Genomic DNA, 19,884 nt, shown 5'->3' with positions numbered 1-19,884 from the left:
ACTGATTGAATGAAATTGGGTAAAAGTAATGAATTAAGTTAGTGAAGAGAAAAGATCCAGTTTGTTTGATATGTATCAATGTCATTTAGACATGTAAGTGTGAGTGACGGATCTAAATACTCTCTGAGGCCACATGAAAACATAATAACACGATGACATATTGTTATGAACTAGATCTGTTTTGAAATGCACAGTAAGCTTTTAATGTCAATATATTTTAGGAAATAAGGGGAAGGAGAAGTTAAGCCTTACACCATTCTGTGTGCCAGTACGGAAGAAAGAGACATCTGTCAGTGTTAAAGGATTTTATTTAGTCAAAGAAAGTGCCGTAAAGCTTCACCATGTGGAACCTTATCCTTCTTCTCTGGTCCTGCATTCGTATCGGTGAGTTCAAGATTCGTATGTGTGACTTTTAAACTTCTCTAATTTCCACTGGTCTTGTATTCCTGCAGCAGTCAGTCTTTCTTAATACAGTAAACATGCTAATCCTAGCTAATGATATTTGTGTTTTCAGCTGTTGTTGTTGGAGCTTCACAGACAATTACTGGATACAGAGGAGAGAGAGTTGACATCAGATGCTCATATGACTCTGGATATGAATCAAATTCAAAGTATTTTTGTAAAGGGGAGTGTTTATTGTTGAATAAAAACATCATGGTTAAATCAGGATCTCGAGCTAAAAACGAGAGATTCTCTCTGACTGACGACACGACGGCCAGAGTTTTCACCGTCACCATCACTGATCTGAGAACAGAGGATGTAGGCCAATACTGGTGTGGTGTGAGGAGGACTGTGCTTTTGCCTGATGTCTACTCAGAGATTTTGTTGCTGGTTAAACTGGGTAAGTGATTGATGCCACTTCTACTAATTGAACTATAGCAATAGTCTAAATTAATGTTTGTATCTGTTTTGAATTGAATTGAGTGCGCTCATGTATTAGTATTATAACTTAATTCTAGTCCATCTTCATTGTGACCCCTTTAGATAAGAAGACTGCAGTTTTAACGACTGTTTCATCAGATCCATTGGCTCAAACACCTTTACCTCAAACTTCTTCACCTGACACAGGTAAACGCCTCTCAACATCTCACATGCTCCCTGCTGATATTTCTCTCATGTAAACATCTTTCATTTCATTCTGTGAACCAGATGGTTAGCACTTTTGTCTTTTTTTCTATTCTCAGGTTCAATTGGCATCATCGTCGCAGGAGTTTTGTTTTTGCTCCTGATATGTGCAGTACTGCTTGTGTTGGCCATACGGAAGAAAAAGCTGACTTGTGGTAATATTTTTGAACGATATATTAAATAAATAAAATCTGCATTACATCAGTGAATTCAGACACTCTATAGTCCCTAATGATTGAAAATCTACATAAAAACAGACATAATCATTCAGATTAAAATAATTGGGTTTGTTATAATAGGATTTCATATTTTATTTCTGTCTCTTTTTTTTTTAGTCAGATTCTTGCTGTCTAAACAAAACAAACGAGACATCGACACAATGTCATGATTCAAGCTAACTTGAAGGACTGAATTCACATACTGGAAGTTTTGAAACTTATATAACATGTATCTATCACAGGTCTGGCCTTCTTCAGTGCAATGCTTCATCTGACATTAAGAAAAGGGGAAGAGGTGAGTCAAGAGTCATCTTCCTTGAACATTTCCATCATTATAAACTTTAGTTCCTCTCAAGTATACTTTTCAACAATGATGAAGCAATTATTTCCTTCTTCCAATGTACAGAATGAATATGAAGAAGGGGGACCGACTGTCCTGCCAAACTCTCACACAGCTCAAAGTGATAACAGTTCGGCAGAAAACGAGTTTCACAGACCTGCGAACACAGAACCAGCCGACACCGACCTCTACTATATAAATGTTGCTGCTGCAGCGACAAACAGTCTGAGTCCAGATCAGATCTACACAGAAATGAACGCCATTAGACAGAGTCACGTTTATCAGTGTCTTACAGCAGATTCTGCTCAAGGAGAGGCGATCTATCACACCATTGTTAAAAAACAGACTGACTGAACACAGACGCCTCATCAACGAACAACCAAACCCCTTATTTTGCTTCAGACTTTTGTTGCATATGAATGCTTTGTATAATTTCAAAAATGGTACAGTAGTCTTAAATAATCTCGTCTAATAAATGTATAATGGGTGTAAATATTTGAATATTAATGTCTAAAGTTGGGGTACTCGAACTCGGACTCGAGTCCAGTTTTGAATGAACTCGGACGTGTCACGCACTCGGGTGAATTTGTACTCGGACTTGACACGCACTCGGACATATTAGACTCAGAAAAAATTCTGAGTACAGTCGAATCCGGGCACTGGAGGACACAATATTTTATTCAAAAACGAGACGAAACTACTCCTTTCGCAAATCCCCTCATAAACAACAAAGTCTAGATGCGATATAAAAAAGAGATTCACTGTGCAGTGCGGACAACTTGTTCTGAGAACGCGGTTAGTAAGTGATGGCTTAAAGGAACACTCCACCGTTTTTTGAAATAGGGCTTATTCACCTTCTTTCCTACATTTAGATAGGTGGGCAAATGCATTTTTGTCTCAGTGCATGCATTGTTTTAGTTTGACAGGGTCGGCGCTAGCTTAGCTTAGCATAATGAATGGAATCCTTTGTTGTCAGCTAGCATGTCCTGAGTAAAAGTGATATCAATTTTTTTAAAAACCCACCTAATTACTTCTTGTGGCCTGCGTATTCACAACAAGTACAAATAGTGATGCAGATTAACACTAGGCGATTTCCTAGGCAGATATTGACTTATATATTAAGGACTATATTAGGGGGAAGCACAGGCGAAGCACTGCTACTTGGGCGTGATATCTCTGCGCCCAAGTAGCAGTGCTTCGCCTGTGCTTCCCCCTAATATAGTCCCAAGTCAATATCTGCCTAGGAAATCGCCTAGTGTTAATCTGCATCGCTATTTACTTGTTGTGAATACGCAGGCCACAGGAAGTAATTAGGTGGGTTTTTTTAATTTTTTATATCACTTTTACTATTTTTACATGCTAGCTGGCAACAAAGGATTCCATTCATTAAGCTAAGCTAAGCTAGCGCCGACCCTGTCAAACTAAAACAATGCATGCACTGAGACAAAAATGCATTTGCCCACCTATCTAAATGTAGGAAAGAAGGTGAATAAGCCCTATTTAAAAAAACGGTGGAGTGTTCCTTTAAAAGGAGCGCTATTGACAATCTAAACAATAGTTTTGTTTTTCATGCTTCTAGAGGATCAGTGGTTACGTTCACACTGTAAAGTAGTGATAACTGCATTTAAATGTGGGAATGAATCCTGTGTTTCACAGGGGGTGTTTGGCTCGAGGTCATGGTGCAAAGGACCCTAGGTTTATTTTACTCCGAACCATCCCTTTAAGAATAGTCTAGTCCACAGGACAAAATACAAACTCAAAATACAAGACAAATTACATAGGCTTGATTTTTAATATTGTGTGTCATTACCTGAAATATCCACAACTGTATTTTTTTGTTTTTGTTTTGCAATGATTGTTCATGAGTCCCTTGTTTGTCCCGAACAGTTAAACTGCCCAATGGTCTTCAGAAAAATCCTCCAGCTCCTGCACATTCTTTGCTTTTCCAGCATCTTCTGCATATTTGACTCCTTACTAGCAGTGATTGTATGATTTTGAGATCCATCTTTTCACACTGGTGATAACTGAGGGACTCATACACAACTATTACAAATGCTGCAAACATTCAGTCATGCTCAAGAAGGAAACATCCATTAAGAGCCAGGCCATGTAAATTGGTGTAAATTGTTCTTTTTTTTTTTTTTTTTTTAATTTAGTACTGCCCTTCAGAGGCTAAATAATATTAACATGTAAAAGAAAATAAGAAAATTGTACACATCACCATCTTGCTCAAAAGTTTACCCCTGGCTCTTAATGCATCGTGTTGCATTCTTGAGCATTACCTTGCAGATTCTGAAAAAATCATAATGCAGATATCCATATTTTTTGTCTGACAAACAAACCATGGGCCCTATTTTAACGATCTGAAACGCAAGTATCAAGCGCGAAACGCAAGTAACTTTGTGGGCGGGTCTCGGGCGCTGTTGCTATTATACCGGCGGGATAAATGACTCTTGCGCCCGACGCAAATCTAAAATGTGTTGGTCTGAAGTAGCTTCATTACTCATAGGTGTGGTTTGGGCGTAACGTGAAATAAACCAATCAGAGCGTCATCTCACATTCCCTTTAAGAGCAGGCGCGCTTGTTCCATGTCAGATTGTTATTATAACGGCGGATTTGCCAGGAGCGGTTCACAGCCGAGGAGACCGACGTTCTCGTCAGGGCCGTAAAACACAGAGAAGTGACATTGGGGATGGAGAAACACACCCAAATTAGCTTCGGTTAAACAGGCGTATAATAATTTGGGTAAATGTGTAAGCTAGATTTATGCCTATTTTTCACATCTTCATGGACACAACAATGATTTCCCTTGTGTGTTAATATTTTTCCTTGTAATAATGTATGGTTTTCTAAAAATGAAAACTGCTGCATCTGTGAGAGAAGCAAAGTGCATGCACGCTACATTGATTATGGCCAAGCATGCGCCCTTAAAATAGCATCTGAATAACATGCACAACACGCCTCTAGACTCTAGACTAGGTTTTTCCTGGTCAGTGGTGGAATTGTTTTCTAAACCTGCAAAATAGCACCAGGGAACGTTTGCGCCGGAACACGCCTCCTCTTTTCGCTGAACCATCCCGGGAGCGCAAGTTCATTCCCTAATTTACTGACGTGCGTCTGTGGAGGGAAAAGTCCGCTGTGCGTCGGTGCAAAATAGGAATGATGCATGCGTCTGTGTACAAAGTCAATTGCGCTGGGTGCAAGATAGGACGTTAAATCAGTCAGTGGACTTAAACTTGAAAAATGGTGTGTATTGACATCTTTTTGCAGTTCTAATGTTCATTCATGTTTAATTCGTGCTATAACTAAAATTGATGATCAGTTTACATGCTGCTTGAACTAAGGTGCTATACATTAAAGCATCACAAAATGGTATTTTTTGTTTGAATTTCACAAAAATTACACAATTTTAAAGCTGAGACTTTATTTTATACAAAAAGGGAACCTGCTCTGTCTTGTCTGTTGGCGCACTATCAGTGTCCTCTTTGCTCTGCAATATATTTTTCACTGTGTGAGAACATGATGTGTGGAGTGAGAGCTGAAAGGCTTGTCGGACATAGGGTTTAATGGGTTAATATGACATCTAGGAGCAGGGGTTAATGGGGACTTGTTAACCAGCTAAACTTCAACCACTTGCCAGGACTTAGTCTATCATGTCATTATCATTTGTTTCTGTTACATTTTCCATTCTGAGGTACTCTATTAAAGACCTGTTTCTACCGGATTTAACCCATACAAGTTAGGTTGGTATCAATTAATGTGATTATTTAAGCAATTCTGAATAAATATTTTAGACTTGATTAAAACCAGTTAATTTAGATTTACCCTTTTTTCAATGTAGGCTATTGACACTCCATTGTCATGAAAGATACCGTATTCAAACAAAAGAGATCTACAAATATTATATTCAGTGCATGCAGTTTTATCAAGTGTGGAAAAAACAATGCATGTATTTTTAAATACATATTTGAGGTGATTGAAGTGAGTTCACAGCTGGACCTGTAACTACTTTATAGTGAAACATCACATATGAGCTCTTTTAAGATCCTGTGTAGAGAGACAGAAGGGGAAGGAAATGTTGATATTAGTTGCTAATACTGCATGTCGTTTATTCAGTACGGAAGAGAACGACAGTAACGTTTGTCACACAGAGTTTGGTCTTTTATTTAAGCGAAACGCTTGTCAAATTTCATCATGTTGGACGTCCTGCTGCTCTTTTCCAGCATCTGTACAGGTGAGTTTGAGACTCTCAGCTCTTTTACACAGAGTTTGACATCTTCTCTTGTTTTTCCTCTGTTATCACATGATCATCACACTCATATGGATGATATTTGTCAGTTAGTATTCTGGCCTGCTTATGTCTCTTTCTCACACATAACAGCTCTATATAATGATATTTGTGTTTTCAGCTGTTGTTGTTGGAGCTCCACAGAGAATTACTGGAAACAGAGGAGAGAGAGTTGACATCAGATGCTCATATAAATCTGGATATGAATCAAATTCAAAGTATTTCTGTAAAGGGGAGTGTCCCATCATTGGATTTAAAAACATCATGGTTAAATCAGGATCTCCAGCTAAAGACGAGAGATTCTCTCTGACTGACGACACGACGGCCAGAGTTTTCACCGTCACCATCACTGATCTGAGAACAGAGGATGAAGGAAAATACTTGTGTGGTGTGGAGGGGATTTTGCCTTTGCCTTTTCCTTTGCCTTTGCTTGATGACTTTTCAGAGATTCTGTTGCTGGTTAAGGAGAGTAAGTGAATGATGTGACACATTTATTGCAGAAATGTACATGGAAATGGGACAGCAGCTTCATATTATTATATAAAGGTCAATGTCCTGCTTAATTCATGGTTATATGCAGTTTTTAGATGAGTGTGTTAATATATAAATGTAATAACCAAATTCAGGTCGATCTTTTATTTCCACCTTCAGATAACAACACCACTGAGGTTTCAACAATCAGCTCATTTTCAGTCACAAGTGAATCAGAAATGAATCCATCCAGCAGCGTCACAGATCATCAGATCTCCTCAGCAGGTACTTCATCTCTTTCTTCTCAACATCTCTTCAGCCTTTAATATGCTTTATCTCTGGTTATTTCCTCACCTGATATTAACCAAATTCAGGCTGATTTTTCCTTTCCACCGTCAGGTAACAAGAGACAAGACCTCTGAGGTTTCAACAATCAGCTTATTTTCAGTCATATATATATATATATATATATATATATATATATATATATGTGTGTGTGTGTGTGTGTGTGTGTGTGTGTGTGTTGGACCAAAAAACACACTGTTCACATTTAAAGTCATAATTTTCTACTATCTATAGTGAATCTCCATTTTTGCCTGTTTTAGTCCCTCATAGGAGCATTCATAGTAATGTGATTGTCATCACAGCGGCATCTGGAGGATTATTCATCATCATCATCATCATAACATTATCATTTATTATGTAAATAAAAGTCTATCAATAAAGAGTGCATACATACATTTTCAAACAAATTCATAAAGATATTTGATTATTAATTGTATATGAAACAATGAAATAACTTTGTTGTGATTTTGACAGTCAGAAGAAAAGAATAAACAGAAGATATGCTATAAATGAGGTGAGATAATCAAATAACCATAGAATAATATCATTAAAGGAATAAAAGTGTTTTATGCTTTTTTGTATATTTAGAGATGTTGTTTATGGCTGATCCAACTTGTGATCAAGTCAGATTTCATCATATGTTAGGAAATGATCAGACTGATCAAACATCTCGCAACAAACTGACAAACTCTGATTGAGACATGAACTCACAATGTTTAAAATCTCTTCTTCTTTTTTATTTTGTGATGTAAATTCCTTCTCTCTGTTTCCCTGTAGAGCGATGATCCCAGTGCAGGCTCATATGCAGCTCTTGACCTCAAGTCCAGATCACCTGACCTCTACGACACACTCACAGTAAGAGAAATATCAAAAACTACATGTGCAAGAGTTTGTGCATTCAAAAGTCAGATAATAATCAATGAGTTTTTCACACAGTCTGTCCATCCCAGACCTGCTGTTCACCAGTCCGGCTCTTCTGAATATGAGAATCTGACTCTTCAGTAGCTCTTCAAGTCTTCTCAAGAAGAAACTCTCCTCACTCTTACTCAATAGATACTATACAGTCCTTACATTCAGTCTTTTCAATCTATACTATATGAGCAATCTCACCAACAGTAATCAAATTTTTTAAATTTGTGAGAATGATTATTTATACCATTGTAGTGTTGGCTTTTTTCATGTTTTTTTTTTTTTTTTTTATGTTTGCAGACCTGAGCAAATGTGTCTTCCTTAACAATTCATGCCAAGACGCAGCGCTAAGATGAAGCACAAGTTAAAGTTTACTCAGCTTTTGTTGCATCACTGGACACGCACACATCGCAAATAACAATGAAAATGAAGAATTTTGTGTGTGAACACACCTTTCCACTCTGCAGGGAAGTGATGTTTCTCATTGCTTTTGTTGAAAGTAATGGTTTATGTTCATTAATAAATTAGTTTACCACTGTGAGCTGTTGCTTTATTAAAGTACTTGTGTGAGTAAATCATGTCTGAATATATATAGTAGTGATGGGCGGATCGATCCTGAAGTATCGATACTTCGATACTGACGTGGTATCGAAAAGGATCGATCCTCACATAAAAATATCGATCCAAATGTGTGTTTTTTTACCAGTAATTTTTTTTATTAATTTAGCACGCAATTCAGTGCGTAAAATACGCTTCTAAGTGGAAAAATAAGCGAATGTTAGCGGATAATTGTGTAGGATAGAACTTTTTCTCCTAGTAATTTGGATACAAGACGAAACCAATCAATCACAGAGAGCGTTCGATGCTGGTGCTTCGCTGAGCTCACAGGCCCAGTGCGTTTGGGAAACGAAGCCTTGATTAGATGACAGAGAAACAATCAAGAGTTATTTCACAATAAACAAACCAAAAGTGTACATAACGGTTCAAAATGTTGACGTTAGTAAGATTTTTTTTAATGAAATTAATATTTTTATTCAACAAGGATCGATGCATTAAATTGATCAAAAGTGACAGTCAATGGTTTTACTAGCCTGACGTCGTCATACTCAGATTCTAGTCAGAATGTGAGTCTGATCTGCTCCATTGAGCTTTGATTATGGGGCGTGTTTCAACCGAATCAGGAAGGAAAATACGGACAGCACGTCAAATATGCATTTATTCTATCTGACTTATTTGTAAGTGTGAACTCGTGAAATCTCAATTCTCTAGCGGCAGTCATAACGAATTCAACCCAAGCGCTCGTTGGTGACGTAGATGATTACGTTGCTCATCTGTCCATCATCGTATAAAGCCCGCCCTGACAATTTGATTGGTCCGAACAATTTTTGTTCAGGCATAATAGCTCCTCAACGGATCGAGTCCAGACCGAATTTTCCGACCTAAAAATTTGTGGGTGGGGCTAAGTTCGGCTGGCATCCAGGCTAAAAAACAGTAACATCTGTTTAAAAAAATGCAACAACCTCATTATTATTTGGTAAAATGTAATATTCTGACTGTTGAGTTTTATTAAAATTAACAATTGGTCATCCAGCATCATGCATTTAGATCATGATAACCACAGATAAAACCAGGCATAGCCTATAGCACCTCACTATCATGGCAAAATGTATGCTTTCTATGGTATTTATTTGAATGAAAAGCAGTAGCCTAAATGCATTACTAAATACTGTAATTGTATTCCATTAGTCCTTTAAAACATTGTCTACATTAATAATATAATACAATTCAATAATATGTATATCCCACATTTCATGGTGCAGTTAATGTTACAGTAGCCTAAATCCATGGTAGGCCTAAATGGGAATTTGTAGACAGAAAAGCCGTCTGACTGTGTTGCGCACAGTGTTTCTCCTGTTTGTCAGCGCTGTTTAATCTGCCTTTAAACTGGTTTAAATCATTGAAACATTTGTGTTCCTCGCTGAATTCAAGCGCTTCTCACTGGATTTCGTGACCGAGACCGATCAGAGTAAACGCATCGGCTCTAGTGAGCTCGCGCTGCCCTGCTTGGACTTTGAGCCGAGCGGATAAATGGTCCGTGTGGCGCGCGGTTCAAATGAGTTTCGCTACGCTTTTGGGGAATAAACATTATCGAACATTTAAAAAAAAAAAGGGAAATCGAAAAAAGGGGGGTCAAAAAGGGGGTTGGGGTGAAAGTTAGGGAGTTTACTTTCACATAACACAGGACACTCCTGAATGTTCATGTAAGCTCCGCCCAGTGACACAGACGATCTCAGACGCCGAATATCTCAGAACACCAGTGCGCACTGCGCAATCGGGACAGGTCAAGCTGAGAAGGTTCAGTTGTGCTATGCTTCGCGGCCCGGGGAAGAAAGAGAAAATAAAGAAGAGAGGCCGCATTCGACGGAGCTTCACATTGGGACAGACTTCGTCGCGCAGCTGTGACGCAATCGGCCTTGGGTGCGTCCAAAAAGAAAAAAAAAAGAAAACAAAGAAAGAAAGAAAAGCAAGATGAAGCCTCGGAATCGGAACACAAGTACAGTCACTGAACAGAAACAGTAGAGTTTGACACGTGAGATGAGAAACAAGCATATTATTTTCTCTCCACATAATGTAGATGAGAGCAGTATTATTGCTGTTTGAGTTTCAGAGAGTCGTGTGAGGAACTACTGAGAGTTTCAGACTGATTTTCTGAACTGAACTGATGAAGAAATGAAGTTTCCACTGATAGTTTGTGTGTTTCTGCTGACGGGTAAGAGCTGAAGATCTCTACTAAAAGTGTTTATTATCTAACATTATGGTGTATGTTATCAGTGTACATGAGTAAAGCAGTGTGTGTGTGTGTGTGTGTGTGTGTGTGTGTGTAGTGAGCAGTTCACTGTCTGTGAACATTACAGTGAGTGGAACAGAGGGACGAGGAGTGAGCATTACCTGCCCTTATCCAGGAGGAATTATACATGCTTACAGTTACAAGTACTTCTACAGAGGACATTACAGAGACCGTGTCCTTGTACTAGATTCTGATGGAATGGAGGCTTATGCGTTCAAGGGCAGATTCTCACTGAAGAATAATCCTCAGGCCAGATCATTTACAGTGACCATCAGTAACCTGAAGATGGAAGATGCTGGACCGTACGGATGTAGATCTGGACATGACTATGAAAACTACCATCAAGTGGAGCTTATTGTGGACAGAGGTGCCTGATATTCAATACTGGACAACAATCTGCTTCATCGTTCATGTTTATTGTTTTATGAATATAAGTATTATGGTGTGACGTCTCTTCTTCATTTCTCAGCTCCAGAGACAACGACACGTGTCCAGATCTCAACAACCAGCATTAGTCTGTATAGCAGCACTGAACACACCAACACAGGTACACACACACACACACACACACACACACACAAACACACACACATCTGTACTCACATGTGTGTTGATGAAAATATTGTTTATGTGAAGTTATTGTGTTTTCATAACTTTTCAGAACTTAACTTCCATCAAAATATTAATAGTGTGGTTATAGTGAACACAGAGATATCAAAGCTTCTAAACACAATTTTAATGCTGCATTCAAGATCATGATATAATTCCTGTAATTACGTGTTTCCAGCTCATTCTGACAAGATAATTCATTTCTTACACAAACTTGGAAACTGAATTTCATCAAAGCTTCAACTTCTGTGAAAAAATAAACCACAATTGCAACATTTAGAGGTTGTGATGTTCCTCAACACTCGAATCAAATGTACAACAACTGAACGTTTGACTCTTCATTTTACAGATCTTCTACAGGTAAAGATTTACAGTCGAACTCTATCAGCCAAACACAAACTACACTACCCATAATGCAACTGCAGCCTTATTGATCACATGATCACTCTTTGAAATTAAATTGGTTTGTAAATATTTTGAGACACATTTGATCTACTGTATAAATATAAATGATGCACATATCAGATTTCATGTGGTTAATCTGGTTTGACATCAACCGTAAAGAGAAGTGTTTTCTTCTGTAGAGTTGAGGTTTACCATTGCAGTTTCACTTCAGTTACACTATATAACAACTGTATATTTACAATATTACAATATCTTTAATAGTACAATAATCAAAAGGATATATATCTGTTTATTTAACAGTATAATCAGAATCAGTTTGTGTTTCATCATGTAAATATCATGTGTTTAGCGTTGCCTTCAGATCTGGCTTCTGTTGCTGGCGGTCTGGGTTCGGTTCTGCTGGTTCTGACTCTGTGTTGTGGATCCTTCATCATCTGTAGAAAGAGGAAGAGGAAATCTAGGACAGGTAACAGAACAGTTTGTTATTAAAATATCCTGTTTTTAGTGTTTGAATTGATTTGATTTGATTTGATTTGTTATTTTCTTTTCTATTCATGCTCCATTCAGCTTTATTTCAGCAGAACATGCAGCACAATACAGAGGTGAGTGTTCAAATCTTTACCTGTAGAAGATCAGACATACATGTTAAATTATTATTGATCAACAGAGAGAATTATTTATGTAAACTATTAAATTATTGATTTGTTATTTTTCAGACTGAACGCATGTCTGAGGAGATTCCAAACACAGACTTCAACGTGGTAACATCTTCATCCAATCAGACGCCTGCATTTTCATCCAATCAGACGCCTGCATTTTCATCCAATCAGACGCCTGCATCACACCTCAACTACAATACAGAGGTGAGTGTTCAAATCTTTACTTGTAGAAGATCAGACATACATGTTAAATGAGTGTTTATTGATCAACAGAGAGAATTCTATATGTAAACTATTAAATTATTGATTTATGTGTTATTTTTCAGACTGATCACATGTCTGGTGAGATTCCAAACACAGACTTCAACGTGGTAACATTTTCATCCAATCAGACGCCTGCATTTTCATCCAATCAGACGCCTGCATCACACCTCAACTACCTCACAAACGTCTCTACTCTTTACACATCAGGAACCAATCAGCAGCCTGATTCAAACCCCAGTCACACCCACTCGACCAATCAGGTGACAGATACAGCCGGTGATTACAACTACCTAACAGCAACACATCCACCAAACTTCACAATAGACGAGGATCCGCTTAAAGCTCCACAATTCTGTATAAATTGAGAGTCACGATTTTTTTGTGTAAAACGGAAAACGTGATTCTCCCACAATTCTGGAAAAAAAAAACCATCAGACAACAAAACAAAAATAACATGCAGATTAGAGGTTCTGATAAAATGGTCATTGCTTTGGTCTATTCAAAAGATATATTAATTTGAACAAAAAATGTCAATGTCTCATTCATCACGGTTTCATTATTGGATGAATCGGCATTTGTTGAATACATCTTTTAAATGAACGATTCAGTGACCAATACTTTTTTTCAAACACTCAGTCGTAACGCTAAGCAATGCAATACATTCAAATGTCAAAATACTTTTTTAAAAGATGATTTACTCTTATTTTGATCAACACCGTGTTTATACCCAAACTATATACTTTTATCCCCTGTTATTGAAGTGTTTGTAACACATAAATACCGATGATATGTGGTTGAAAGACTGTTTGTTTGTGATGATTGTGCTTTCAAAGGTTAACCAGTCTTTGTTTTAAACCGTTTCACATCACAAGCGTCAGCAGAGCGTGAGCAGCTCGTGTTTCTTCACTGCCAATATCAAGCTGTGTCAATTAAAACCTTAACACCTTAAAACATGATTAAAGGACATAGCATAATTATGGTCATTTATGAATAAGATCGCGTGGGTGTTTGAGTCGAGATCGCCATCTTTTAACGATTAATCTGCTGCTCTAGGTGCGATATATTCACTGATCATCCATAAATGAAAAAGACTGTAAAAATCTAGTAAAATCTACATTTATTTAACTTTATATTAACTTTTTTTTTTAATTACTAACCAGAATTTTTAATTTTTTTCAATAAAATCTAAAAATTACACACAATTCAATATTCTCTGTAATTAGTACCTCATCTACAGTTCAATAAAGCTAATAGCAGCAAGCAGCGATTATGGGGCAATACACACAAGAAGCAACATTAGTGGCTAAGAAGTCTATTTAGACTATTGTGTAGTAACATGCTGTAGTTTATGAACTCAATAGGATGTTATTACGAAACTTGGTTTGTGTGATGATGTCCTGAAGGAGCCTGAGAAGATATAAAGAGCTGTGTAGTGTTTTATACAATATCTTGTCAAAGCTACTGCCTTTTGCACTTAAACTTCATCATTGCTAGGGCTGTGCGATATATATCGTGAGATTGTTATGCGCATCTCGTCAGTAAAGCCGGTTCCTTGATTAGTAGTAAATCACCATCACCTGCTTTCAGATGAAGCGGTATTTAGGGCTGAGGAGATAATTAAGTGATTAATTTAGTGATGATTGAGCATTATTGAAGACACCTGATGTTAACAAGCAGAATCACTGAAGAAGAAAATCACAAATTGTAAGTTACCATTAAGGTGATGGGTGTTTGCTTTAGTTGGGCTCTAGACCATTATATGTTTACTTTAATATTTACTGTTGTTTGTCTGCTGTTATTGATTTATAATAGTTAAATGAACAAAGTAAAATGTTATCTTATAGTGTTGGTTATGTTTTGACATAATCATGCTGTGATCTGAAAAAGGAAACTTATTGAGATAGTTTGGTTTAACTTGTTAGCAGCAGTTTAGTGTTTCTTCAGCCTATGATTATCAGTACTTTACTTATAATTCAAAATATTTAATAAACATTGTTCTGATCAAAAGACATTCAGATAAATTCATTTAAAACACAGACATCAATAATCAGCCTGTGAATCTCAACAATGGTGACAATAATAAAGCATGTTGCAGTGGCTGCCACCAATCACAACTCATTAATGGCTCCCATCATGCATTGCGGTATGAATAAATTATGATCTGAATTGTCTATGTAATTTACTTTTCCTAATTGAATATTCTGCTCGTCACCATTGTTGAGATGCATAGACTGAATCTTGACATCTGTGTGTGCCTAAAAGAATGATTTCTTTTTTTTTTTAAGCAACTTTTAAGAAATCCTTTATATTATATCAAAAATGCTGGGCATTTATGCAGATTCACTAACCAACAACATAAATCGAAGTCAGAAAGAAGGATTTTAATGAGTTCAGTGATCAAGTTCAAATGATGATTGTCATAATATAACCAACACCATCAGATCACTTTTTTTTTCTTTGTTTATCTGTCAGTTATAACTCAAATACAGCAGCCAAACAAAATCTAAAGTACACATATAATGGTCTAGAGCCCAACTAAAGCAAACACCCATCACCTTAAAGGTTGTCTAAGCGATGTGAGGCCAAAACATTTTTTGTCACATACAGCAAACATCTCCTCACTATCCGCTAGCTGCCTGTCCCCTGAACACACTGTAAAAAAACGCGGTCTCTGTAGACACCACAGGCTCCACAAACGGCAACAAAAACAAACTGTGCTCACCCGCACCACGAAACATAACAAACAGAGCTCCAGCCAATCACCGACAAGAAGTGTTGGAGGGTGGGGTTTGCGCGTTTGCGGGGTTAGTGCGCGTGCACATGAGGTGGGTGTGTGGAGGAGAGAGATGAAGAGGGAAGTTTGAATTATGGCTGACACACGACCAAAGAGACGACGTTCCGATGAACAGAACAACTTGCAAGAGGGACAAGGATAAGGAACGCGCGAAGTCCCGAATTTACATCGGAAAAACCTTTGAAATGTGGCGAGACCTCCGCCGGCAGAAGGGATTAGCTACTATCCCACATTCAGTTGCTCTGTTTTTGCAGAACAGGTAAATCCACTTTTCTTTCTAAACTGACGGTCATGTTCGCCAAACCAACACAAGGATGTAATTAGCTAGATTTATGCTGTCAGCGTTAACTTTGGTGAATACAACATGTATGTTTCTAGCAGCGATCAATCTCTATTGTAAATGATCAAGCAAATTCACAGTAGGGCGACAATTTGTGTAAGTTAAGGGTTGTTTTCACCCACGGTTTGTCGTGAATTTGAATGTTCATTTATAGGCTATTGACAACTTTGACTAAATTGGTTTACAACGCCGCCGTTGTTTATGCTCACTGGGAAACGCGAAGCTAACGTTATCTTGCTATCATTGCGTCCTTGTATGGGAGCTATAACCTCAGGTGGCAAAACGATTTTAAGATAATTTTTCTCTTTTTCTGCATTCTGTTCTGCAATATATAAAAGCATTTATCTAACTTGGCGACATTACACATTGAATGAAGTATCAGTAAAACTTAACTTTGTAGTGACTATTTTGACTTTCCTTTATGCCGGAAGGGAGGGGAGGAGGGAGGAGACGGGATGAGGAGGAGGGAGGGTCTAGCCAGCCTCCGTTTTGTTTGACAACAATTCGAATGTCAACAAGAAGAAACGTCTCCCGGGATCGCTTAGACAACCTTTAATGGTAACTTACAATTTGTGATTTTCTCCTTCAGTGATTCTGCTTGTTAACATCAGGAGTCTTCAATAATGTTCAATCATCACTAAATTAATCACTTAATTATCTCATTAACTTCAACACTCTTGAGTGTGGACTCATACACTCCCAGGAGTGTTAATTTAACACTGGATGTTTCGCTGTGTACAAAGAGCCGTAGTTAACTGACAAGCTGAGCCATATCGCATTAATTATTACTGCCGATACGTCCGCGATATTAATGCGATATGGCTCAGCTTGTCAGTTAACTACGGCTCTTTGTAGTAAATGCCGCTTCATCTGAAAGCAGGTGATGGTGATTTACTACTAATCAAAGAACCGGCTTTACTGACGAGATGCGCATAACAATCTCACGATATATATCGCACAGCCCTAATCATTGCTCTGATTCTCCCCAAGCTTGAAATGTGGTTCAGGATTTTGGACATCGGACCTCATTAGTTAGCCTGGGTGTTATTTATCAGTGGAGACAGTTTTCAACATTTTCATCCAGTCCTTCCAGTTGCATAGTTTGCCAGTGCTAGGCTAGGTATCTGCACAAAACAAACCAGCCCTAATCAATACATTTACTTACTTAGCTGACATTAGTAAATTTGTAGTTTATGCAGCTCTTCTTCATTAAATTAGTTGAGTTGACAGAATTAGTTGATAAACTATATGTAGGAGCATTGCTTGTTCCTGTCACGGTTTTTAAGGTGATAATCCGTTATAAATATGAAGATATTGTATCTTGAAGATTGTATTGTATTGTCTTTACTATTAAAAATATTGAAGTTTTGTAAAAAAAAAAATGAATAAACAACTTATGTTCTGTTGAATGTGTTTTGAAAACATTTTTCATGTTGTATAATTATTCATCTAGGTAACGAAAATATATATTTTAGAAGGGCATCCTTGGTTCATTTTGCCTGGGGCCTGACCTTAATGTAGGGGATACTAGTTATACTAGGAATACTAGTTGCCATATTAACACTATATAGAGAAAAAAAATTGCACCAAAATTCAAAAATCTTTGGAAGATATCACTGAACATTTATTTAACCATAGCTAAAGTTAATTTCTTACTTGTGTTAATTTTTCATTTCTATTTTTGGTGTTTATTTTAAATTAGATAAATCTGATATTATTTCAGTCTCCAATCTGTTATTTAACAGTTGATGTGTTTCTTTAATGCTTCGCTAACTAGCAGAAGACACTAGCAGGGTTTAAATCCCAGTTGTGCTGGCGGGGCATGTTGTCACACTGCGTTACAATGAGCCCCTATTAGAACTATTATATTTTATTCTATATTCTTATTAATTCTATTGAGAAAACATGAGAAAAATGTGAATACAGACTGAGAGTCAATGTTATGTTTTGAACTATACTGTATAGCTGTGTTTTCCAGTGTGTTAGTTGTCAAACTCAAAAAATATTTTATTTTTAATTATTAAAAAATGCCATTATTTTATATGAAAAAGTTAATAATTGTATTTTATTGAGGAAATTTGTTTTATTAGATCAGATAGCATTTTAATCTGTCATATGGTCATGTTACAATGTACTCCACCTTTGGGGCATGTTGTCACAGTTCACTTCCATTCTTTCAGGGTATATCAAGAAAAAGATATACACTGTATTAATAAAACAAAACCACATAATTGTACTAGACATGTGGGGAATTAATGTAGATGCAGTTGCCAGTATTTTACTGTACAAAATATGGTGGCAACCTTTTATGTTTTACGGGACTTAAATTTACGGGCAAAAAAAAAAAAAAAAACCACAATATAAAAAAAAAAAAAAACCTGTGAAATTTATGGGAAAAAAATGTCAGCTTGGTTGCCAGTATTTTAGCGTAAAAAATATGGAAGCAATCTTACTTTGGACTTACATTTATGGCAAATAAATAAACATCAGCAGAACTTAAATGTGTGATAAAAAAAAACATCACCTGTGGTTCCCAGTACTTTTCCATAAAAATACAGATGAAATCAGCTGAAGAGAAAAGAAGACATTAAATCTGTGAAGATCTCAGCAGAGGAGGATTAAACAACTCCACAAACAGCATTACCAGCTTCACTTATTACTAACCAGACTGACTTTATTTCTGTCAGACGTCTACAGTTCTGTTTGAGAATTAACAGAGGTTTAGATGTTGATGATTTATTGTTTCATTTGAAGTCACCATGATGGAGATCAGTGACTGCTTTAGTTGGGCTCTTGACTCTTGACTTTCTGACATTCGTTTGTCTCTGTCTGCTATAACTCTGTGTTTATAAGACATGCTGGTTATGGCAAGGAAATCAGAGATAAAATGAATCATGTGATGTTGGATATGTAGTGATGATGACTTGATTATCATGTAGTGGTCTGATTCATTGAGCTCTTATAGAGTCTTATCTTTGATTATATGCACTGTTAGACCTTACCAGGTTTTTTTTTACAGTAAAATATTGGCAACACTGTTGCCAGTAATTTACTGTTAATTGTACAGTTCTTTACAGTAATCTACAGTATGTTACTGTAAAAATGCACTAAAACTCAAGTTAACTAATTTCACTTGCAGAAACTGACTGCCTTAAATTGACCAACTGTCATTTAAATGTATTAACTAAAATTTATAAAGCATTAACAAAGTGAGCAAAGTATAACTGTGAACGTCTTTCATTTGAAACCACAAAAAAAAAAAAAAAGTGTAAATAAAGAGATTTCCACTGGACCAGCAACTACACAGTCACCGCCTGTTAAATAAAGCAACATGCAGCAAATCATCAATGTTTGTAGATCTTCTCCTGGACTGAAGCACAGGCTCTACTCTTCTGCACAATGGTGACCCAAAAAATTAATTTTACAGTAAACTACTGGCAATAGTGTTGCCAGTATATACCTGTTTTATAACTTACAGTTTATTACTGTTAAAATACATTTTGTGGGTGTGTATTTTTATCTTACACTGTTAACCCTTTCAACCCCACAGGGAAATCCACACTACAAAGAGTAAAAGTAACATTGACGCAGTGTTGCAGTGAGATAATTAAGGGAATATGTAAGTGATTGTTGAGCATTAGTGATGAACACCTGCTGTTAACAAGCAGAATCACTGAAGAAAAGAGAAACACAAAAACAGAAAATAGAGAAACACAAGAAATACAACTGACTTCCAGCCATTACACATTATTACACTTATTATTAACCAGTATGACTTTATTTCATACATCTACAGAAGTTGTTATTGAGATGTTTAATTGAAAATGTTTGGTTTGAAGTTACCATTATAGAGATCAGTGCTTGCTTTAGTTGGGATGCTGATGCTAAAACATTAGTGTTTCTTTTGCTGCTTGAGCTGTTTTTGTGCAACTCACACTTGTGCACACACACAGTTTATGAATGATTGCGGTTATAATGATTATGATGACAAAATCATCATATTGCCTGTTCATTCACTAAGGAATTCATTCCTACTCATTCAGAGTTTAATCCTCAATCAAAAGTGGTATATTACCACCACTGTGAAACCACAGCAATAAATTACAATGACTATTTTTTTTAACACATCATGCATAAACCAAAAAAAAAAAAAAAAAATCTTTCAGAAACACAGAGATATCACAATTTAGCACATTAATCTCAACAATGGTGGCAATATATATATATATTTATTATTCATGCAGAAGTGCATGCTGGGAGTTTTATATT

At 36.8% G+C, this 19,884-nt stretch overlaps 2 protein-coding genes and 1 long non-coding RNA gene across 3 annotated transcripts; all 3 read left to right on the top strand.

Moving 5' to 3' along the window:
• The first annotated feature begins 255 nt into the window (after positions 1-255).
• On the top strand, positions 256-2,173 carry LOC307151442 (uncharacterized protein). Its single transcript, XM_079859466.1, has 6 exons — positions 256-384; positions 515-841; positions 985-1,068; positions 1,185-1,280; positions 1,586-1,638; positions 1,750-2,173. Exons 1-6 carry the CDS (start codon positions 342-344, stop codon positions 2,035-2,037), a joined length of 891 nt encoding a protein of 296 aa, XP_079715592.1. The 5' UTR covers positions 256-341; the 3' UTR covers positions 2,038-2,173.
• Positions 2,174-7,248: 5,075 nt separating this feature from the next.
• LOC307151462 lies at positions 7,249-8,236 on the top strand. Its single transcript, XR_013819880.1, has 3 exons — positions 7,249-7,301; positions 7,565-7,642; positions 7,724-8,236. It is a non-coding gene; the product is annotated as an uncharacterized lncRNA (long non-coding RNA).
• Positions 8,237-9,937: 1,701 nt separating this feature from the next.
• On the top strand, positions 9,938-17,016 carry LOC307151379 (uncharacterized protein). The gene is made up of 7 exons (XM_079859374.1): positions 9,938-10,466; positions 10,582-10,911; positions 11,014-11,091; positions 11,908-12,024; positions 12,126-12,160; positions 12,275-12,421; positions 12,544-17,016. Exons 1-7 carry the CDS (start codon positions 10,427-10,429, stop codon positions 12,844-12,846), a joined length of 1,050 nt encoding a protein of 349 aa, XP_079715500.1. The 5' UTR covers positions 9,938-10,426; the 3' UTR covers positions 12,847-17,016.
• Positions 17,017-19,884: the final 2,868 nt, after the last annotated feature.

Source organism: Squalius cephalus (genome assembly GCF_949319135.1).
Source record: "Squalius cephalus genome assembly, chromosome: 2".
Classification (NCBI taxonomy): domain Eukaryota; kingdom Metazoa; phylum Chordata; class Actinopteri; order Cypriniformes; family Leuciscidae; genus Squalius; species Squalius cephalus.
Note: the sequence above shows the minus strand (reverse complement) of the source record. Positions and strands in the feature narration are given on the sequence as shown.